Below are 24,148 nucleotides of genomic sequence, written 5' to 3'. Positions count from 1 at the left end.
GGCTCCCTCATCCTCTCCCACACCCCAGGAAAATACAGCCCGTTAGTCAGAAACTTCAGTTTGCACAACACACACACCGTTCAAGCTTTCCTCCAACATTTCCTCCCGAGGGTTATGGGACACTGATTCATCATGACCAGGGATCCCAAATATCTCCCCGCTCTTATCTCCGCCCCGAGGCTCCACGGATTCCGGCGATCGAGCCACTGCGAGCGCCAAGAAGCATCTCGCTTTCCAAACCCGGCGAAAAAGTTGGTTCCTCAAATTTGTTCCTGGCAGGAGGGGGCAAGAAATCACGCCGGGCTTCAGCAGCGGAAGCGGCGGCAGGGGGAGAAGCTCTGGTTGGACCGTCCCGGCGGCCTCGCATCGATCTCGGGTCTAAGGTCCGGCCGGATCGTAATTCCAGCCGCTCTTACGCCCCTAGAGTCACCGCCCCTCCCCACACCCTCCATTCCCGGAGCCGCAGGGCCCGGAGGCCTGGCTCTCCCCGGGGTCCAAGGACCCAGGGCTGGCCGCCGCCAGGTGGAAGGAGACAGGTTAACGGCGGCCCGCCCCCGGGAGGCGGGGCCTGGCGGAGCGGCCGCGACCCCCGCCCTCCCTCCTCCCACTCCCCCCGCCCTCCTGCCCCAACTCTCTGTGCAGCTTGCTGCCCCGCGCGCGCTAGCGCGCCCTCCGTCCGTGAGCCCCGCAACAGGTGAAGCGGCCGCCGCTCCTCGGCGCCACCGCGGGGCGGTCTCTCCCCGCCAGCCGCGCGCCCGCCCCTCTCCACGCCCCCTCCCCTCCGCCCGGCCTTCGCCGCCTCCCTTGGCTGCTGGCGGCCTCCCCTCGCCCGGTCTCCTGCTCCGGGGCCCCCGCGCAGGCCGAGAGCCCCGGCGCCTAGGAGCAGGGGAGGCCGCGCACTCTACGGACACGCACTGCGGCCGGACGGATCCAGGCGGTGCCCGCCGCGCGCCCTGGGCCCCGCGCCGCCGCGCTCCCCTTCCCCCCCCCCGCCGGTGTCCCCGGGCTCAGGGCCGCGCGGCCAGCCCCGACGCGCCGGGGGTCCCCGAGGCGGGGCCGGCCCGGCCGGGGCGCGACGATGGAGGAGCCGCAGCGCGCCCGCTCGCACACCGTCACCACCACCGCCAGCTCCTTCGCGGAGAACTTCTCCACCACCAGCAGCAGCTTCGCCTACGACCGCGAGTTCCTCCGCACCCTGCCCGGACTCCTCATCGTGGCGGAGATCGTGAGTGCCTCCGGGCGGGCGGGGCTGGGGGCAGGGGCGCAGGTGGGCCCCGCGCCGTGCTCCTCGCCTGGGAGCTTGTTCACATGCTCGGGAGGGCTTCGAAAGAATCCTTTTTGCTCAGCCTCTTCTTCATCCCCAGGTGCCGAACTCAGAGACCCCCTCTCTGAACGAGGTCTCATCACCTTGGGCTCTTTTGGGGGAGACGGTCATGACCCTTGGGAGGTCCGTTGGAGAGAAACTCGACTTGCTGGGTCCTCTCTGGTCGTGGTGTGTTCTGAGAGCAGGATGCTTGGTGGGCATTGAGTTTGTGTTAATGAGTGTCAGGGACACCTGGCGCCTCCCTTATCTGCTCTCTACCTGGGTGGCCTTTTCCCTAAAAGAAAAACTTTACGAAGATCAGAGGAGAGGAGAAGACTTTTTCTTTTTTAAAATTTATCTCCCTGGTAGTAAAATCGAGGTGAATCAGGAGACATTTACTGAATAAAATCTGAGGGTCTCCTGTCTGGTGCTCTTTGAAGACCAAAGGGTCTCCCGTTTGGTGCTGTGCACATCCTGGTTTAAGACTCAGAACGTTCCTGGGGAGGAGGCCGGGCATGTGCCTTCTCCTCTCCATAGGAAGACATGGAGGCTGAGAGGTCAAGTGATCGCCCCTTAGGTCCCATCGTGGCTGAGAAAGGTCGCCGGCCGTGTTAACAGCTAGTGGTTGCCACTATTTATTGTCTTCATCCTGTGCCAGGGTCTCGTCAAGCGCTTTAGATGCCTTCGTGCCCTCATGTACCACACAACAACCCTATCCTGTGAATGTAGCTTTAATTATTATCTCATTTTACATGTGAAGAGACTGAGGCGCAGAGAGAGGAAGTAGGTCGCACCTGGGGGTGGTGGAGGTGGGATTCAAACCCAGGCCTGCCTTACTCCAGAGTCCTGCTCTTAACTGCCAAGGGGCATCCCTTGCAGCTGTCTAAGCAGCGCCCCTTTTGCTGTATCTCGTATACTTTCACTTAAACATCTGTGGGATTGAAATCTAGCCTATGTGGGGCCATGATGGTGCCGAAGTGACTGAGGACCCCAGTGATTCCTCTGAGAAACCTTCAGCAAAACCTGTGCACATCAAGTAGCTTGCTTGCTCCTCCAGAGCCTCAGAGCCCAACCCAGACTAACTGAACCAATCCCAGGTGTATCCAGTGTACGAGGAGTTTGAAGTGTTGGCTTAGCCCATGCCCCAGCTGGTTCTCTCAGCTGGTTGCCCCAGCTGGTTCCCCCAGCTGGCATTGAGGCCTTCAGGAGATCCAAAAAAAAGCTGGGGTATTGGAATCACTGTGCAGGGCTTGGCTTATAGGAATTCAACAAATATTTGCTGTGTGAATGAAGGAGTTGGCAGGCTCCCCTGCTCCAGCAGAAAGAGCAGAAGCTAAAATGACAGAGATGGGGCTTCTACCCTGTGGTGGATGTGGACCAGGCTTAAAGTAAAACACCTCTTGTTTTCTGATTTATGGTCAATAAACTCCATGTTACATACTTTTTCCGAAAGTTGGAAAGTGAAAGAAAAAATGTAAATGGTCCACAATCGCGTTACTAGAAATAACCACTGTTGATATGTTGGCATGTATACTTTACGATTTCAATACTTTTTTTTAAATTTGTTTGTTTGTGTTTTGCGGTACGCGGGCCTCTCACTGTTGTGGCCTCTCCCGTTGCGGAGCACAGGCTCCGGACACGCAGGCCCAGTGGCCATGGCTCACGGGCCCAGCCGCTCCGCGGCATGTGGGATCTTCCCGGACCGGGGCACGAACCCGTGTCCCCTGCATCGGCAGGCGGACTCTCAACCACTGCGCCACCAGGGAAGCCCCTCAATATGTTTTTTGAAAAAAATGGAAAAATATGTAAGAAAAATTGTCCTTATTACTTCTAGAGTTGGGTTTTTATTTTTAACACGTCTATATATGCAGAAGTTTTAAAGAGTCATGGTTCTACGGGTAAAAATGTAAGTTTCCCCCACCATCGCTGGTTCTTGATTCCCCCCGCCCCCCCCAAATTGTAGATGTTATTCAGTGGCTTCCCATTCTGAAAGATGAGGCTTTAGCTCTCTTGGACCACCTCTTCCCCACCCCCATTATACATATACCTTTCCTGTCTTTGGGTTACATCACTAACCAGTGCTACCTTAGGATACAGGAAACACTGTTCACAGAGGAGCCACTGAGTGGTCTATGAGTGCTTTTCCTTTTCTGCCCAATTTCTTGTTTTCCCTGCAGTTTGTAATTCTATTTCCGTGTTTCAGTTCTCTAGATATTTAGACACTAACTTTACCTTAGTTGTTTGAATCCCCTCTCAGGAAACTGAGACACAGCAGGTACTCAGTCAGGGTCATCCTTCTGACCAGTCCTCTCTGGGAGCTCCTCACCTCCTCCCACCCAGCCTGCTCGCCTGGGCACAGCTAATGGCCTGGGATCTCCTGCGTGTCACCCTGGAGATTCTCTTCCCCTCTCTCCTGGGTTGGACCCCCTCCTTCCCATGACCTGTGCCCTTCTCTGTCTTGACTCACTGCCGCTGGGGGAATGCACAGCCTCTGGTAGTCTCCTGAGAAAGGATGCATGTGTAAATCGAGATTTGCATCTTTCAAAATATCTTGATTCCACTGTTACACATGATTAATAGGTTGACTATGTAAAGAATGGTAGATTGGAAATTGTTTTCCCTCAGAATTTTGAAAGTATTCCTCTGTTATCTTCTAGCTCTTATAATTCTTTAAAAAAATTCCAATTCTTGATCCCCACCCCCCCACCCTTTCTGGAAGCTTGTAGAATCTTCTTTCTCCCCAGAGATCTGTAACATCATAATGATGTGCCTTCATAGGAGGCACTGAGGACCTGGTGTTTTCTCTCAATCAGGAAAACTCATGGACGTTTAAGGAGATTTTTTTTAAATTGATTTTTTATCTTTCCATTTTCTTAGTTTTTTTCCTGAAATTCCTTTTTTACTTTTTTTCCCCTACGCATGTATTTTCTTATAATTTTTCTCATGGATTTGTTAACTGCTGTGTTTACTTACCATGAACGTTTTTCAGGGTCTTGGATCTCTTGCATTATTACAGTTTTCTGTCATATAGAAGTACTATATTTGATTTCCTCAGCTTTCTGTTTTAAAACTAACATGTTCTAGGTTTTACTAGTATAGCCAGTGAGTGGTGTAGCAATCTTCCTGTTTTTCCCTCTCTTTCCACACTTTTCCAGTGACTTTCTTTTCTTTTTTTTTAATTAATTAATTTTATTTATGTATTTATTTTTGGCTGTGTTGGATCTTCGTTGCTGCGCGCGGGCTTTCTCTAGCTGCAGCGAGCGGTTGCTACTCTTCATTGCGGTGTGTGGGCTTCTCATTGCGGTGGCTTCTCGTTGCAGAGCACGGGCTCTAGGCACGCAGGCTTCAGTAGTTGTGGCACATGGGCTCAGTAGTTGTGGCTCGCGGGCTCTAGAGTTCAGGCTCAGTAGTTGTGACGCACAGGTTAGCTGCTCCGCGGCATGTGGGATCTTCCCAGACCAGGGCTCAAACCCTTGTCCCCTGCATTGGCAGGCGGATTCTTAACCACTGTGCCACCAGGGAAACCCTCCAGTTGACTTTATTGAGGGAAAGTTCCTTAAAGTATATATTGATGTGTCAAAGGGTATACAAATTTACATATTCTGTTTTGATATATATCCTGAAGTTATCTTTCCCCAAAGCTGTATTAATTTAAACTGTCATCAGTAATGTGAGCCTATTAAACTAAAAATATTTTTTTACGTTAGAAGAACTTTTAAAATTAAAAATGCTAAGGATCACCCTAAATGGTATATACTATGTTTTATTGACCCAAGATCGTCTTTTGTTCATGTTTTAATATCTGGGTCAGGATGCAGCTTACAATGGATGGTTTCTTGAACTTAGTGAAAAATTGTACCACTGCTTCTTTATCCCAGGATGGCGGCAGGGCGGTTTCAAACTATTACTCTTCCAGTCCTGAGATTAAGTTAGACCTGCCCCCAGAAGAATGCTACTTTCTGCCTTGAAAATACAAAATACTGAGACAAAGAATTGCTAAGAACCTGACTCCCTGCTTGAGCCTGGGAGAAGTAATAGAGAACAAAACACAATGTTTCCCCAAATCTGTTGTCAAAATCCCTTGCCCTGGCTTTCTCACAGGGGAGAGTGGTAATAGGTAAACCTGCTAAAATACTCTAGGCTGTGCCAATGTAGCATCGTGTAGAAACCAAATTGTAATGGTTTCCTTCCTTTTAAAGTTTTATAACAAGCTGGAAGCAATCTAGTACTTGACCTGTGACTCGTAGGATGCTGTGATCTCATAACAGTTATGAGTATATGAAGAATAAAAGTGATTTGTCAGAAGGTGAGTTAATCTCACCCTTCCTGTTATTGGTGACTTCAAAATGAGTTATGTCATCCATGTAATAATGTCAGATCGCCTTTCATTTACTTACTGTCATGAGCAAAGTTAGGGGAAGGACAAAATAGGGTTTCCCGAAAGCTGGAATCTAAATTATTCTATCCTGTTGAGTTCTTTTTAAAGAATAGTGAACATATTTTTTCTGCTTCACAAAAACAATACCTAGTCTTGGTAGAAAAATTATAAAAATGCAGGTAAGAAAGAAAAAACACCCTTTAATTCTCACCCTCATGGTGGTTACTATCAGGCATGGTGCCAACCCATGTCTGGGAGTGGGGAGGCTTTTCAAACATTTTTGGTTATTGTAATGCCTGAGGTTTCTGTTGGTGTTTAGTGCCCTGGGGGCCAGGGAGGCTAATGTCCTAAAGTGCCTGGGGCAGTACCCAACCATGAAGAATTGCTTTGCCAGCTGCCAACAGCACCACCGTTGAGGAACTCTGGGTGAACCACTGTTTACCCCTTGCAGTAAACCATTCTAGAGTTTCTTAAGTGGTTGTATGTTACTTATCTTTATTTTTTTTTAAATGTAGTCACTTGTAAACTACTCCTTGTTTACTGCTGTGACCATCTGTGCTGGACATCTTCCATTTGTCACTTGGATGCACTCTCCACCCGGCTCTCCACCCTGCAGGCTGACTTGCACGGATCGTGTCCAGGGTCCCCTCTGATGTCCCACTGGATTCCGATGTCCTCCCGGCACCCGCAGGAGGCTGTAAGGTGGGAGGGGAGCAGGTTCCTGGGATTCCTCCCTGCTGGGGCTCAGCAGCCTGGCTGTGTCCCTCCGTGCTGGGCGGGCCGTCTGGCAGCCCTCTGCACTCGACTGTTTTCCCTGGCTCTGCTGACTGGTCACTCCCAGCCGCTTCCTCTTGCCAGGCACTGCACTATGGCTTGTGGTCTTCTGCACCCTGCTTTCTAAATAAGACCTTTATTAAACTCTGCTCAGATTACCCAGTCTAAATGTGCCAGTTTCTCGGGAGACCTGATAAGTTACCTTTCCCCATCAGTGATTAATTTCTTCTGGCATTCTTTTTTTTTTTTTTTTTTTTTAATTTATTTTTGGCTGATTGGGTCTTTGTTGCTGCACCGCGGGCTTTCTTCTAGTTGCGGTGAGTGGGGGCTGCTCTTCATTGCGGTGCACGGGCTTCTCTTGTTGTGGAACATGGGTTGTAGGCACGCAGGCTTCAGTAGTTGTGGCATGCGGGCTCAGTAGTTGTGGTGCACGGACTTAGTTTCTCTGCAGCATGTGGGATCTTCCTGGACCAGGGCTCAAACCTGTGTCCCCTGCATTGGCAGGTGAATTCTTAACCACTGCGCCACCAGGGAAGCTCTCTTCTGGCATTCTTAAAGGCCACCTAGTATTCCATAAATATCCAGGTTCCTGCTGCTCAGCTTAGGTTTCTTTCTTTTCTGTGATAGTGTTGTGACAAACATTCTTTAAGCTACATCTTTCTGGGTGGTCTTTAATATTTTCTACAGATGAGTACTTAGAATTGAGTAACAGGGTATATGAATCTTCTTTAAAGTCAAATTTATAGAGGTATACAGTAAAATTTACCTTTTTTAGTGTAGAGTTCTATGAGTTTGGGCATAGCTGTGTTTAAAAAGCAGCTTTTTTTTTTCTGTTTTTTTGACGATGTTGGGGGTAGGAGTTAATTAATTAATTAATTAATTATTGCTGTGTTGGGTCTTCGTTTCTGTGCGAGGGCTTTCTGTAGTTGTGGCAAACGGGGGCCACTCTTCATCGCCATGCGCGGGCCTCTCACTATCGCGGCCTCTCTTGTTGCGGAGCCCAGGCACCAGACGCGCAGGCTCAGTAGTTGTGGCTCACGGGCCTAGTTGCTCCGCGGCATGTGGGATCTTCCCAGACCAGGGCTCGAACCCGTGTCCCCTGCATCAGCAGGCAGATTCTCAACCACTGCACCACCAGGGAAGCCCTAAAAAGCAGCTTTATTGAGATATCATTCACGAAAAGTTGATCTTTTAAAAGTGTACAGTTTAGGGAATTTTAGGATATTCACATTTGTACAGCTTTCACTTCTGATTTTAGAACATTTCTTTCACTGCAAAAAGAAACCTCTACCTGTTAGCAGTCACTCCTTGGTCTCCCCTGGCCTCAGCCCTTGGTAACCACTAATCTACTTTCTACCTCTATGGATTTGTCTATCCTGGTCATTTCTTTATAAATGGAATCCTACAATATGTGGCCCTTTCTGTCTGGCTTCTTTTACTTAGCATAATGTTTTCAAGGGTCATCCAGGCTGTAGTATGTCTCGGTACTTCATTCCTTTAGTTGCCAAATAATATTTCATTGTATTATATATATATATATATATATATAACATTTTGTTTATTCATTTGTCAGTTGATGGACATTTGGGTTGTTTCCGCATTTTGACTATTATGAATATGCTACTGTGAACCTTCATGTATAAGTTTTTCTGTGGACATAGTTTTCAGTTCTCTTGGGCGTTTACCTAGGAAGGGATGGCTGGATCATATGGTAACTCTTTGTTTAATATTTCGAGGCACTGCTAGACTGCTTCCAAAGTGGCTGCACTGATTTACAATCCCAACAGCAATATGAGTGTTCCAGTTTCTCCACATCCTCACCAAGATTTATTTTCTTTTTGATTCTAATCATCCTACAAGGTATGAAGTGGTATCTCATAGTGGTTTTGGTTTGTATTTCCAAATACAAGCCCTTGAATTTTAGTATCACGTTGCCAATTTCTGCAAAAAGGGCAGCTGGGATTTTATTTTAACAAATTTTTCTTTTTTTATATATATAAATTTATTTTATTTATTTATTTTTGGCTGCATTGGGTCTTTGTTGCTGCGCACGGGCTTTCTCTAGTTGTGGTGAGTGAGGGCTACTCTTTGTTGAGGTGCGTAGGCTTCTTATTGCGGTGGCTTCTCTTTTTGCGGAGCGTGGACTCTAGGCGTGCGGGCTTCAGTAGTTGTGGCACACAGGCTCAGTAGTTGTGGCTCGCAGGCTCTAGAGCACAGGCTCAGTAGTTGTGGCACACAGGCTCAGTAGTTGTGGCTCGCAGGCTTTAGAGCACAGGCTCAGTAGTTGTGGTGCACGGGCTTAGTTGCTCCGCGGCATGTGGGATCATCCCAGACCAGGGCTCAAACCCGTGTCCCCTGCATTGGCAGGCAGATTCTTAACCACTGCACCACCAGGGAAGCCCTGGCAGCTGGGATTTTAATACGGATTGTGTTCAACCTGTAGATCAATTTGGGGAGTATTGCCGCCTTAAAAAAATTGTTTTCCAATTCATGAACATGGGATGTCTTTCCATTTATTTAGATCTTCTCTAATTTCTTTACCAATGTTTTATAGTCTTCTGCATACATGTCTTGCATTTCTTTTGTTAAATTTATTCCTAAGTATTTTATTCTTTTTGATGCTATTGAAGATGGAATTATTTTCTTAATTTCATTTTCAAATTGTTCATTGCTAGATCATAGAAATCCAACTGAGTTCTGTATCCTTGACCTTGTATCCTACAACTTTGCAACTTTGCTGACCTCATTTATTAGTTCTAATAGTTTTATGTGTGTTTGTGTGTGTGTAGGGGGTGGGGTGGGGTTGGCCTATGTGTTTTTAAGGCTTTTGTTATTACTGCCAAGTTGTACAGAAAGGTTTAAACTGATTTGCATTCCCTCTAGTGGTGTTTCAGTGTTTGACAGGGTTTGTTTCTGCAAATGCTCAAACTTTTAATATTTGCCCATTTTCTTGGGGTGGGAGATGTTCAGATTAATAAAAACTGACTTGGCATAAACACCCACCAGGCAGACCATCAGCTAATATTCAGGGGAGCCCTGCACATGTGTAAAAAAGCAAACTTTAAAAAAAAATTTTATTGGAGTAGAGTTGATTTACAATGTTGTGTTAATTTCAGGTGTACAACCAAGTGAATCAGTTATACATATCTCCACTCTTTTTTAGATTCTTTTCCCATATAGGTCATTAGAGAGTATTGAGTAGAGTTGGCTGTGCTATACAGTAGGTCCTTATTAGTTACCTATTTTATATATAGTAGTGCGTATATGTCAATCCCAAACTCCCAATATATACCCCACCCCAACCATAAGTTTGTTTTCTACATCTGTGACTCTATTTCTGTTTTGTAAATAAGTTCATTTGTACTATTTTTTTAGATTCCACATATAAGTGATATCATATATTTGTCTTTGTCTTATTTCACACAGAAAGCAAATGGTTTTTGTTTGTGTTCCTGTGATTATTAAAATTGAACATTTTAAATATGCTTATTAGCCATTTATTTTTTCTTTTAGTAACTACCTGTTGTTTTTTTTTTTTTCCTTCACCCATTTAAAAAAATAGGACTTTTTTTTTTTTTGGCCGGCTGCATGGCTTCTGGGATCTTAGTTTCCTGACCAGGGATTGAACCTGGCCCCTTGGCAGTGAAAGCCTGGAGTCCTAACTGCTGGACCACCAGGGAAATCCCAGGGCTCTTTCTTTCTTTAAAAAATGTTTTAGAGATATAAAAGGGAGCAAAGACGTTAATGAAAATTACTTCCAGGAGGGAAATAAGATTGGTTTGGGGGATGTGTTTGAATAGGGAGTTTTGCTTTTTAACTCCTTATCTTTTGTATGGTTTAAATTTTTTATAATGAATATATTTATACATTAATGTAATTACAGAAGCTTAAAGCAGTGTGTTCGTTGTACAAATAAATTTAAAATCATGTATCTATAGAGTGAAAACTGAATGTCTCTGGTCTCCGCTAACCTACCTCCTTCACTCCACATTTCTTTCTTTTTCTTTTTTTTGGCTGCGCCCTGCGGCGTTCAGGATCTTAGTTCCCTGACCAGGGATGGAATCCGGGCCCCCTGCAGTGGAAGCACGGAGTCCTAACCACTGGACTGCCAGGGAAGTCCCTACCATTCACATTTTTCTGTACACTTGTTCTGTACACTTGCAAATACACATGTAGTATAAAACAAATACACACGAATGAGTGTATTACATAGTCTGCAATTTATTTTTCATTTAATAATATCTTGATATTTTTCCATATCGCTTTTTGTTGATTTATGTTTCCTGTGTATTATGAGTATTAATTTTCTTTAGTCATTTGTTATTAGTATCATTCATGACATTTTTCATCAAAATAAGTTTCTAATTTGCATGAAATCTAGAGTGTTACCTTTATTTAGCCTTGCGGGGTTTAGTTTGCTTAAACACGGCTTCCTTATCCCCAGGATTATACAGATATTTGAAGAAAATATAGTTTCTTTAAATGCTAAAAATATTTACCAGTGGGAGTTCTCTGGTGCTCCAGTGGTTAGGATTCAGTGCTTTCACTGCCATGGCCTGGGTTCAATCCCTGGTTGGGGAACTGAGATCCCGCACGCCGCACAGGGTGTATTTATTTATTGATAAATACAAATTATACAATAAATACATAAATTAAAAAAATATTTTTTTTAAAAAAATTGCCATCTAAAGCTGTAAGTTCTTTCTGTGTGGATAAGAATGTAATCTCACTTTTTTTCCCCAAATGCATAGCTAGTTGTCTCACCGTTAATCATATTATATTCCCACATACGTGTAACTATTTCTTGACCCTGTTCTATTTCTGAGTCATTTCCAAATTGACTATAGCTTTATCATGCATTTTAATATTCAGTAGGGTAAATCATACAAATTTTTCTCTTTCTTGCTGTTCTTGTATACTTACACTAACACTTAGAGGTGATTTTTTTTTTTTTTTAACATCTTTATCGGGGTATAATTGCTTTACAATGGTGTGTTAGTTTCTGCTTTATAACAAAGTGAATCAGTTATACATATACATATGTTCCCATATCTCTTCCCTCTTGCATCTCCCTCCCTCCCACCCAGAGGTGATTTTTAAAATCAGTGTTCCTTACATTCCACTACAACTTTGATTGAGATTGCATTAAATTTATAAATTAATTTGAAGAGATGTCCTTATAATATTGAATCTTATCACCTAGGGATATTGTATCTCTCTATTTACTTAAGGTCATTTTATGCTCTTGAAGTCGTAAGTTTTTTCCAGATGAGTCGTATGTACTTCTTACTATATTTGATAAATAGGATTTATAAAAAATGAATTGGATTTGGCAATTTCTGACTATTTATGGTTTGTAAGAAAGCTGTTGATTATCTTGTTTTACTCTTGTGTGTAGCCATTTTATTTGAGTAATTAGTTCTAATAGTTTTATTATTTTATAAGTAAATTATAGTAATATCTGTGAAACAGTGATGGTTTTCTTTTCCTTTTTATATTTATACTTTTTTTTCCCATTATTACATAGGTTAGGACTGCCAGTGTAATGTTGAATGATTGGGATGAGATGGGTACCCTTGGCGGACTCATAACTTTAATTGCGGTGTTTCTAATGCTTTAATGATAATACAGGTTTTACTGTAGGTTCTGATAGATATTCTTTATTGAATTAAGGAAGGTAGGTTTAACTGTGTAACTATTTTTTTTTTTTTTTTTTTTTTTTTTTTTTTTTGCGGTATGCGGGCCTCTCACTGTTGTGGCCTCTCCCGTTGCGGAGCACAGGCTCTGGATGCACAGGCTCAGTGGCCATGGCTCACGGGCCCAGCCGCTCTGCAGCATGTGGGATCTTCCCGGACCGGGGCACGAACCCGTGTCCCCTGCATCAGCAGGCGGACTCTCAACCACTGCGCCACCAGGGAAGCCCCTGTGTAACTATTTAAATCAGGAATGGTTGTTGAATTGGGAAGATAGGATTTGGCTGGGGGGGGTGCCTTTTTATTAGGTGATCATATAGGTTTTTGTTTTTTTCTATTTGCTAATGGAGTGAATTGTATTAGGAAATCTAATGTTGAATCATTCTTGTACTCCTAGGATAATCTCTTATTTAGTTACAAGGTATTCTTTTAATAAACTAGTGGATTTTAAGACTTTTTTTTAACTCTTGGATTTGATTTGTTAGTATCATATCTCAGGGTTTTGTGTCTATGTTCATATATAAGACCAACCTTGTAGATCACTTTGCTGTGTTCTATTTTGTCTGATTTTAATACTGCCACTCACCCCAGCTTTTTTTGGCTAGCATTTATCTGATATGTTCTTGTCCCTTTTTAATTGAAGTGAGATTCACATAACATACCTCAGAGATATTGTGGTTCCAGACCACCACAATAAAGCAAATATCAAAATAAAGCTACTCACATGAATTCTTGGGTTTCCAAGTGCATATAAATGTTATGTTTACACTATACTGTACGCTATTATGTGTATAATAACATTACATCTCAAAAAACAAATGTACATACCTTAACTAAAAATACCTTGTTGGTAAAAAATGCTACCCATCACCTGAGCCTTCAGTGAGTCCTAATCTTTTCGCTGGTGGAGAGTCTTGCCTGGATGTTGATGCTGCTGACTGATCAGGGCGGTGGCTGCTGAAGGTTGGGGAGGCTGCGGCAGTTTCTGAAAACAAGACAGCAGTGAAGTCTGCCACATCAATTGACTCTTCCTTTCATGAATGATTTCTCTATAGCATGCAGTGCTGTTTGATAGCATTTGACCCACAGTAGAACTTCTTTCAAAATTGGAGTCAATCCTCACAAACACCGCCACTGCTTTATCAACTAAGTTTATGTAATATTCTAAATCCTCTGTTGTCATTTCAGCAGTCGATTAAGTTCACCATCTTACATGGACCAGGTTCATGGCGCCCCAAAACAATTAAAATAGTATCGTCAGAGATCACTGATCACAGATGACCATAACAAATGTAATAATAATGAAAAAGATTGGGACTTCCCTGGTGGTGCAGTGGTTAAGAATATGCCTGCCAATGCAGGGGACACGGGTTCGAGCCCTGGTCCGGGAAGATCCCACCTGCCATGGAGCAACTAAGCCCGTGTGCCACAACTACTGAGCCTGCGCTCTAGAGCCCGCGAGGCACAACTACTGAGCCCACATGCTGCAACTACTGAAGCTTGCGTACCTACAGCCCATGCTCCACGACAAGAGAAGCCACCACAATGAGAAGTCCGCGCACTGCAATGAAGAGTATCCCCTGCTCACCACAACTAGAAAAAAGCCCTCGCGCAGCAACAAAGATCCAATGCAGCCAAAAAAATAAAATTAATTAATTAATAAAAAAAAAAAACACAGAAAAAACCCTACTTAACATAATGAAAAAGTTTGAAACATTGTGAGAATTAACAAATGTGACAGACACAAAGTGAGCAAATGCTATTAGAAAAATGGTGCCAATAAGACTTGTTTGATGCAGGGTTGCCCCAAGCCTTCAATTTGTAAAGAACACAATATCTTTGAAGTGCATTAAATCAGAGTGCAATGAAATGAGGTATGTCTATAAAATTAACTATTTTAAAATGAACAATTGAATGGCATTTAGTACATTCACAATGTTGTGTGATCACTTCTATCTAGTTCTGGAACATTTTTATCTCCTCAAAGGAAACCCTACCTTTAATTTTCTTCCTTTTTGTCATCTGGTTATATCTTCTGTATTGACCATATAACTAGATTTTAGTTCTGTACTGAGTCTGAGAATTTGTCTTTCAATGTGGAAATTTTTAACACATATTTATTGTGATAACTTATTTAGAATTTTTGGTTTTCCTTATTTTTTCCTCTAGTGATTGAAAGTTATAAATTCCATTTCTATTTTGTTTGGAGTTACTTTTAAAAATCTACCCAAGGGCTTCCCTGGTGGCGCAGTGGTTGAGAGTCCGCCTGCCGATGCAGGGGACACGGGTTCATGCCCTGGTCCGGGAAGATCCCACATGCCGCGGAGCGGCTGGGCCCGTGGGCCATGGCTGCTGAGCCTGCACGTCCGGAGCCTGTGCTCCGCAACGGGAAAGGCCACAACAGTGAGAGGCCCGCGTACCGCAAAAAAAAAAAAAAAAAAATCTACCCAAGATATTTATACATATTTTTCTAACTACCCAGAGAATTAAGATGTATAACCACATTCCATTCAAGAGATAACACTTAACCTATTCCTCACCATGCACTTTGTGTTAGCCAATTTTTTGTTTTTTTAATAACCTTTATTGAGATATAATTCATACACCATACAGTTTACCCACTTAAAGTGTACAACTCAGTGGCTTTTGGAATATTTACAGAGTTGTGCAACCATCACCATAATCAATTTTAGAATATTTTCATTGTCCCAGAAAGAAACCCCATACCCATTAGCAGGCATTCTCCATTTCCCCACAACTTTCCCTATGCTATCACTAATTCTGCATTCTGTCTCTATAAAATTTGCCTATTTTGGACATCTCATATAAATGGAATCCCACAATATGTGATCTCTTGTGACTCTCTTCTTTCACTTAGCCTAATATTTTCAAGGTTCATCCATGTTGAAGCATGAATCAGTACTTCATTTCTTTTTATTGCCAAATATTATTTCATTGTATGGCTACATTTTATCTATCCATTCATGAGTGCATGGGCATTTGGGTTGTTTTCACCTTTTAGCTATTGGTAATGCTGTTAAGAACATTTATGTACAAGTTTTTATGTAGACGTATATTTTCGTTTCTCTTGGATGTATTCCTAGGAGTGGAATTGCTGGATTGTGTGATAACTTTATATTTAACTGTACAAGGAACTACCAGACTGGTTTCCAAAGTGAATGCACCATTTTACAATCCCTGGGCTACTTTTTTAAAAAATGATTTCTTAGGAATAATTACTTGCCAGTTGTCTGAAGCTTTCCACCCATATTACCAAACAACTATTTTGACGACTACAGGTTTAATTTTTTTCATGCCGTTTTTTGTGTTATTTGCTTTCTTGGTTTATTTTTCACTTTTGAAGTGCCTCCTTGAGTAATTCTTTTAGCAAGGGTTTGAAGGTGTTGAATTTTTTGAATCCTTGCACATCTAATAACATCTTTCTTTTACCTTTATACTTAAATAATTTGGTTGGTATAAAATTGTAGGTCTTAAAATTTCTTTTCATTAATTCTTTGAAGATGTTGCTTCATTGTCTTCTAGCATCCGGTGGTGTTAATAAGAGCCCTGATGGTCTGGTAGTCCCTGGACAGGCCTGTAAGGTTCAGTCCCCACCACCCGCCTTGGTCTCATGATTGCCATTCCCACAGATTTAGTTGCAGTACAACCTTACATGAATGATGCCTTGCACATTAAATTACCTATGAGAATGTAGAAAGCTGGTGTAGCAAGAAATTGTAGGTGGAATGTTGTTACTATATCAGGGTGAAATGGCTCATGAAAGGCAGTTTTGCAACCATATGAGGTAATTATACTGGAGCATCAGGTTGATGTGGTTGGGAGTAAAAGATTGTTAAGCTTCCACCTGGAGTTTCCTGAGTCCTGGTGGGATCTGTGCCTGGGCAGGCTGAACGCCCTCATTCCAGCCTGGGAGAAATCAGGAAGACCTTGAAACCCCTCTCTCAGGACAGCTCTAGCCAGATGTTCCCGGCTGAGAACATGTCCTTTGCATCAGTTGCAGTAAACTGTGAGCTTTATAGTATTTAAGTCAAAGGCTTGTTTTTACTAGGCTTCAAACCCACTCTTCTGGGGGAATTAGGTTCTCACTTCCTTTTTTTTTTAAATTTCCTTTTAAGTAACCAAATTAAAAAAAAAAATCTCCCTGAATGCTTTTGGAATTTTCTCCCCTTCTTTAGAAATCATATGCTTTACCACTATGAATCCAGAAGGGCATTTTAAAATTCATCTTTCCCAGTACTCATTGGGCCCTTTATAACTAATATTCAAATCTGTCTTCAGTGCAGGGAAATTCCTTGTATTTCCTGCATCTTTTTTTTTTCTGTTTTTTCTTTCAAAAAATAATCTTCATTCAAAAGAAGTTCCAGAAGAGATTAAACTGTCTTCAATATCTCCTAACTTTTCTTTTATACTTTCCGTTTCTTTGTTCTTTTGCAGAGTTCCAGGACAATAACACTTCCAGCCCAAATTCAGGTGGTTTTCAGTTGAGTATGTTCTGCTCTTCAGCCCAACTGCTGAATTTTTATTTTGGCTTTGATAATTTTTTTTTTTTTTTCCTTCGGTACGCGGGCTTCTTACTGTTGTGGTCTCCCCCGTTGAGGAGCACAGGCTCCGGACGCGCAGGCTCAGCGGCCATGGCTCACGGGCCCAGCCGCTCCGCGGCATGTGGGATCTTCCCGGACCGGGGCATGAACCCGTGTACCCTGCATCGGCAGGCGGACTCTCAACCACTGCTCCACCAGGGAAGCCCAGCTTTGATAGTTTTAATTCCCAACATTTTGTCATTCTTTTACTTTGTAGTCTGATTGCTTTTTTACTGAACCACTTTAAGACTCTTGGGTATACAGTTGACCCTTGAACAACACAGGTTTGAATTGCCTGGTTCCATTTACAGGTGGGTTATTTTCAATAGCAAATACTGCAGTATCACATGATCCGAGGTTGGCTGACTATAAGTTATACTCGGATTTTCAACCGCAGAGGGTCAGAGGTGGTCCTAACCCCTGTGTTGTTCAGAGGTCAATCGTATTTAAGCTTCTCTTAGTTTATAAAGAGACCACTTCTGCTTGTTGAGTCTGTTGCTTCTATACGGATGTTTTCCTCAGTCATTTGGTGATTCATGATTGTTGATTTGTAATTGTAGATGAGATGGTTGGAGACTGTTTGCTTAGCTTAAGTGAGAATCCCTGTGCCTCCAGCAGCGAATGCAGGTTCTCACCACATGACCTGCATCTAGTGTCTTTTTCTCGGAGGAAAGGAATTATTAATGGGGTAGAAGGGGCACTGGGGGCAGTGTGGCTGCTCGGGCTTTGTTATGAGGTGTGCACATAGCTTGTTGAAGCATCTGGAAGTCTTGAAGCTTTATCTTGGAGACTGTTTCCAGAAGTAATTGCTAGAGGGGATGTGGAGAGAATGACAGCTCTCTAAGTATTTAAATTTAGTCCTTATCAGATTACCCTTGGCTCATTCCTTTTCCCACGTCTGCTGTTACCTTTAATCTTTGAATTTTTCTGAGCGTCTGCTTGGAAATTCCCCTTTTTGATGGTCCTCTCTTTTCCTCTCCAGGGCTGAAGACTGGAAACCCCATTGCTTACCCTTAGTTTGTTCCCACATGCCTCCCAGGAATCCCTCAAGGCTATAGATTGTTGCTGCTGCTCTTTGCAGCTTCTCAGCACTACTGTGTATTTTAATATTATTTGCATGTGTGTGGTGTTTTTTGTTTTTGGTCATTTCAGTGGAATTTGGGAAGGATGGAGAGATAAACATACAGGTCTAGTCAGCTGCCTTGAGAGAGAAGTTCTGCTATTTTGTTATTCATATGAAGGCATTTTTTATGTGTATAGAATATTGACCTCCTTTCTGTGTTGCAGACATTTTTTCTAGCTTTTCATGCCTTGACTTTATTTACACAATGTAAAGCTTATCTTTATCAGTCATGTTTTTTCCTCATGTCTGGTTCATTAGAAAATTCTACTTCTCTAACAAAACTAAATATAATTAATTATACATTAATTTTTAACCTGTGTTTTTCTTATAGTACTTTTTAATGTTTAACCTTAATAATTTTAGCTGAAGGTAGAAAGTTGGGCTCTAACTTTGCTTTTAGATATCTTCTCGGTCGTCCCAATATGATATAATGATAATCTATAAATCTATTTTTCATTCAGTCATCTGGGTTGCTCTCTTTATTTCATTTATTTGGTTCTTGTATCGACTTGGGCTCAATTCTGTACTTTCTAGTCTATTCCAGTCTTTGTTCCCAAGTTTTAAAATCTGTCATTCTAGGATACATTTTACCATCTGGTAACGTAAACCACCCCAGCCATAAGTTTTAGAATTTTTTAAAAAGTCATTCACTGCTGTGTCCCCTCTCCTCTGTCAAATTATCTTGGCTTTTGATTGGGCTATTATGTAATACATAGATTAATTTTTGGAAAAGGGATTTATACTACTTTATAGTTCCTAAGAAGAAGACTCCTCAGCTGTTCCCTTGTCTTCTGTTACATCTTCTTATTGATTCTTAAGCTCTTCAAGGTCTTTTCCAGTTTATAATGCTGTGAGTTTTACAGTGTAAATTAATAATGCTTATCTTATTTATTCAGTCATCAAATATGTGTTGAATAGTTATTGTGTTCCAGAAGCTTTGTCTAGCATTTAAAATATAGTGGTATAGCACCTTTTTTTTTTTTTTTTTTTTTTGCGGTACGCGGGCCTCTCACTGTTGTGGCCTCTCCCGTCGCGGAGCACAGGCTCTGGACGCGCAGGCTTAGCGGCCATGGCTCACAGGCCCAGCCGCTCCGCGGCATGTGGGATCTTCCCGGACCGGGGCACGAACCTGTGTCCCCTGCATCGGCAGGCGGACTCTCAACCATTGTGCCACCAGGGAAGCCCACACCTTTCTATTTTTATTTAAAGGAATGATCAATAATAGGATGTAAGACATGAAAAGAAAAATATGCTTAGGATGATACCGAAGGGTAGTGTTTTAAAAATCCTCAAATTTTCAAATTTGAGCAGAAACTCTAGGGGCATTTATTCCTTGCTGGCCTTTCGTCTTTTATTCATCTCAAGGACTTAAATCTGAAATTTAACACATGCAGAATACAATTTGTTTCCTTTTTTTGCTAAGATTTATAGCTAGAGTTATTCCCAGGAAGGTAGTAGTACTTTTCCTTAGATGAGCATTTTACCATTCATTTTCATTTAAAAGTAAATGAATTTCCATGTTTATTATCTCACTTGATATGAAGCCAGCCCCAGGTTTTGGGGAATCCCTTCTTTCATTCCCATTTCTAGTTGAGCCATGATTTGAGGAAACAGTTCTCAAATTATATGTGAATGAGTCAACCACACCTTTGTGGGGTACAAGGTGAAACAGTTCCATTGGTTGCTTCTCCGTCTTCCATACCTACCCATGAGATTCATGGTAACCAGCCCAGTGGAATCTCCCTTCTACGGGAACGTACTATATGCACTGTCTCGGTCAAGGTTCAGTTGCAGACGACAGCATCCACTTTAGCTAGTGGAGCATCAGGAGACTTATTATAAATCACTAGATGGCTTCCAAGATTTTTGGTAGAGCTTGGGGAGCAGGCTCTAGGCTGAGCTTCCAGCAACACCTCCCAGTATAACACCACAGAACTGGCCTATCCTAGGAAGACAAGGAAGCAGGATCTCCTCATTGCTGCTGGATCTTGGACCTCCATTGTGACACACGGCCCCACGTGCCCCCTGACTTATCTGTCAACACTCTGAAGCTAGGGATGGGACACTGGGATTTCAGTTATGGCTGCCACCAAAAAACAAACGCTGCCTCGGCTGAGTCTGCCAGTGGGAATGCAGAAGCTGCTGAATCCTGTCTTCTGGCCCCGCGATGTGGTCTTTGGCTTCTAAATCCTGCATGGGTGTGTCTGCCAGAGCTCGATCTTGTGTGGGACCTGAGCTGCAGCGGTCTGGCTTTCCAGCATCTCGTGAGAGTAAGCAGCGCTGCGAGGGGAGGGGAGCTGAGTGGCTCCACGTGCAGTGCTTGCTACGGCCACCTTCATTGGATTCTACCCGGGTCACTGTGTTGGAGGTGGAAGACCTCCTGTGATTTATCACACTTCTAGAACATTCTAAGGACTTGCCCTTTTTCCATTTAGATGAGCATTTTCTTTTCTTTTTTTTTTTCTTTTTTTGGACATGCGGCTTGCGGGGTCTTTGTTCCCCGACCAGGGATTGAACCTGTCAGTTCCGCCAGAGAATTCCCTCTAGATGTGCGTTTGATTTCTAGCTCTGTGACCTTGCATGACCAACCTAAGATTTCTTAAACTTCCATTTATAATAATGAGAAGGGTGATGATGACTTCACAGGTTAGCAGATGAAGTGAGCTAAAATATACGTAAGCCCTGTCTCAGATGGAAATATTAGTTTATTTCTTGGGTAAATGGAGGTTCATTTCTTCCCTCAGTAGGTCCAGACTCTGTAGATTAATCCTCCTTGAACAGGGCTGCGTTTGGAATGAGTGGCCAGATCTTAGTTTCTTGTGAGTTCTCAATGCACCCAGCAATGAGCACAAATATAGAATTTAGCCTCTCTGGTGTGTAGTGGGGTTAGGGTTAGGATTAGAATTTTAACTAAAGAAAGCTTAAAAGTTACATTGAGAACCACAAAGACCTGCTTATTTTAACTTTCAACACAATTAGTTCATTTAGACTGTGAAAGATTAGTAGAGTGATCTAGCCACAATTATGAGTGATGCCAGGTTTGTAGGTGCAGTGGAAAGATTTCATCTATTTGTGTTCCTGTGTAGACTTTACTCAGAGAAGGTCTAAAAAGCCACGGGGCGGGTCCGTTTTCCAAAGGTCTGAGTTTAATGCGGTGTTTTGGAAAACCTGCAAGGCGTTGACCTTGCTTCTTCTCTTGCCTCCCCCTTTCCTTCATCTATCCCACATCTAATTATCAGAAGTGCCACTTTCTGGGGGAAAAATAATTCAGAGGAGAAAGACATGTTTACCGTTGATTTATAACCTGCCTTGTTTCCAGAAAGGACTTGAGGCAGGACAAAAATCTTTGAATTGAAGTTTTTAAAGGATGCAACAAGAAATCTATATCAGTCATGGATTGGTAGGCATCAAAGATCACTTTAGAAAAAGAAACACTTTATCTGAAGCACTAAACTTTGAACAGACTCGAAGGGACATTCTTGAATAAGATTCTTGGAGGCACAAAGCCACTGTGTTGCCCGACACCGCGTGCGGCCGTCGAGGGGAGAAAGTATGGAAGATTTGTCAGCCAATCTTCCTTCAGCTTTAGGTTTACTTTAGGGGGAACAAAGTCTGCGTGCTTTAAGGCCCTGCCTTTCTTCGGATTTCACAGGACCAGAAGTTTCTTTAGAGATGGATGTTTGAGGAGATCTAAAATAGCTGTATTTAATATTCTCCTAGCTTATAGTTTGGAAGTCATGGCTAAGGTTCCTTTAACTGTGACATGAATCTTGAGCGGTTTTCTTTTTCATTCGCATTTCAAATCATGAGCTGATGTTCACACTGCCCTGGGAGGCAAATGTTGGATTTTTTAACTTCCCTTTATGTGATTAGGTTGATTTAGCGACAGGTGCAAGACCAGCGCTCAGGTTAACTAGGCCACTCGTTAAGATCAGGCTGGCTTAAATGCCAGCTGTGGAACGAAGCTAGGGTGGGAGTTGGCGCTCGCATTTTCCAGCTCCCGAGGCACTTAAAAAAGGTGGAGCCACAGTCTTTTCATGGCTGACATATAATTGAGAAGTGGGGAGGTGTGTCCTTTGCAGACTTTATCATGCCCCCAGAACTAAGATTCCTTCAAACTTTTTTGTGTGAAATAACATACATCACTAAACCCATATATAATTTAAAGAATAATAAAACAAGTAATCATATGCTATCCACTCAGTGTAAGAAATAGAACATGACCTTATCTTAGAGGCTCCTGGTGTGCCCTGCCCACTTCCCCAGAGGTAACCCACCGTCCTGGCTTTGTATTCTGTAAAGTTCATGGTCCGGCCATTCTTTAGCCTTGACTTATTTTGACCATTAACAGAATATAGTATCACGTGATATTTTCTTCTACGACTTGCTACTTTCATTCATCACTCAGCGTCTTCCACATTGCTACATGTGTATTCACTCGCTTTCCAAGTTGTATTCCATTATATCAATGTACTGTCATCTGCCTCTTCTGTGTTGGTGGCCGCCTGGACTGCCATGTTTTAGATGGATTAAATCCTCTTTTTTGTGTTTCTCTTTTTCTTTTCCTTTCTCCTGTTTGTTTGGAAGTCATGCTCTGTCTGTTAGTTAGGTAGATTCTCTACCTATTGCAGCAAGCAGGCTTAGTCTGTCATCCAGGTTAAAATGAATCCGTATTTTTCCCTTGTTCTTACACAGAAACAGAGACCTTGGAACTCTAACTCAGAGGACGTCCCTCACAATTTAAAATATGGTCTAGCCATTTAGTTCTGTCCTCTTTTCTACCTGCAAGATAGGCATGACACTTGTTGTATATAATCAACAATTTAGTTTTATCCACAACCCACGTGGTTGCCTGACATCTTTGCTCACTGTTCCTTCTTCCATCTCAGACCTCCCATCTGTTTTTGTTTTTCTGAAAATCTTTTTCTTCCTCATTCTTGAAAGATTATTAGGCCAAATTCCAAAATGACGGTTATTTTTGTCTCAGTCCATTGAAGGTATTGTTATTTTGTCTTATTGGTTTCCATGGTTGCTGTCAGAGTTGGCAGTCAAAGCGTAATTCATCATTCCTTTTTTTTTAAATGAATTTATTTATTTATTTATTTTTGGCTGCGTTGGGTCTTCGTTGCTGCGTGTGGGCTTTTCTCTAGTTGCGGCGAGCAGGGGCTACTCTTTGTTGTGGTGTGCAAGCTTCTCATTGCGGTGGCTTCTTTTGTTGCGGAGCATGGGATCTAGGCATGCGGGCTTCAGTACTTGTGGCACGTGGCCTCAGTAGTTGTGGCTCATGGGCTCTAGAGCACAGGCTCAGTAGCTGTGGCGCACGCACTTAGTTGCTCCGTGGCATGTGGGATCTTCCCGGACCAGGGCTCGAACCCGTGTTCCCTGCATTGGCAGGCGGATTCTTAACCACTGCGCCACCAGGGAAGTTCCCATTATTCCTTTTTAACTGAACTGCTTTTGCTTTTAAAATTGTCTTTGTATGTACAGCAATCTCATTATAATAGGTCAAGCTGAGGATTTCTTTTTACATATCTTTGGGTTTAATTGGGATTCGTGAATCCAGTGATTGATCTTTCAACAATATTGGAAAACCCTCAGCCATTATCTCTTGAAATGTTGAAAGTATTACCTTTCTCATTTTATTTCATCTCCTTCTGAAACTCTAACTAAATATGTGTTAGATCCTCAGACTCTATCTGCCATGTCTTTTATTTATTTATTTATTTTTTCTGGCCACACTGCGAGGCTTGTGGGATTTCAGTTCCCTGACCAGGGATTGAATTCAGGCCCTCGGCAGTGAGAGTGCTGAGTCCTAACCCAGGACCACCAGGGAATTCCTTGCCATGTCTTTTAAATTAATAATTTCCAACTCTGTGTTCTGATATACATATGTATCAATGTTATTGCTATATCTTCCATTTTAATAATTCTTTCTTTAGTTTAATTCATATACTCAAATTTTAATTTCAATTCTCTTACGTTTCTAGAAATTCTTTACCTTTTTCCTATCTACTATGCCTATCACACTCTTCACAGACTCAGACCCAACCCAAAGGAGAGACTGCATACGGCTCTAACTTGAAAGGCAGATTTTCCCCCTCTACCATTGCCAAGGGTATTGGTGAAATGGCTCAGAACCTCAGTATCCCTGTAGGTGGAGCCTAAAGGCCCCCTGCCAGTGTTCTCTTGGTCTCCTGCCTCCTCCCCCATCTCCCCTGCCCTTCGTTGTTGCCCGTCTCCCATGTCCGTAAGAAGCCCACCCGCCCAAGTGCTGGG

General features: G+C 42.8%; 1 protein-coding gene across 2 annotated transcripts in view; it reads left to right on the top strand.

Moving 5' to 3' along the window:
• The first annotated feature begins 622 nt into the window (after nucleotides 1-622).
• The window catches only part of CMTM8 (CKLF like MARVEL transmembrane domain containing 8), a 92,446-nt gene continuing 68,920 nt past the window's right edge, over nucleotides 623-24,148 (top strand). Inside the window, exon 1 of one of the 2 annotated variants that reach the window (XM_032650203.1) lies at nucleotides 623-1,225. In XM_032650203.1, the coding sequence (XP_032506094.1) occupies nucleotides 1,079-1,225 (147 nt within the window). In that variant the 5' untranslated portion in view covers nucleotides 623-1,078. The remainder of the gene's footprint in view (nucleotides 1,226-24,148) is intronic. The other variant, XM_032650204.1, reaches the window with a different exon arrangement.

Source organism: Phocoena sinus, chromosome 11 (assembly GCF_008692025.1).
Source record: "Phocoena sinus isolate mPhoSin1 chromosome 11, mPhoSin1.pri, whole genome shotgun sequence".
NCBI classification, from domain to species: Eukaryota; Metazoa; Chordata; class Mammalia; order Artiodactyla; family Phocoenidae; genus Phocoena; species Phocoena sinus.
This window is presented reverse-complemented; position numbering and strand designations above follow the sequence as displayed.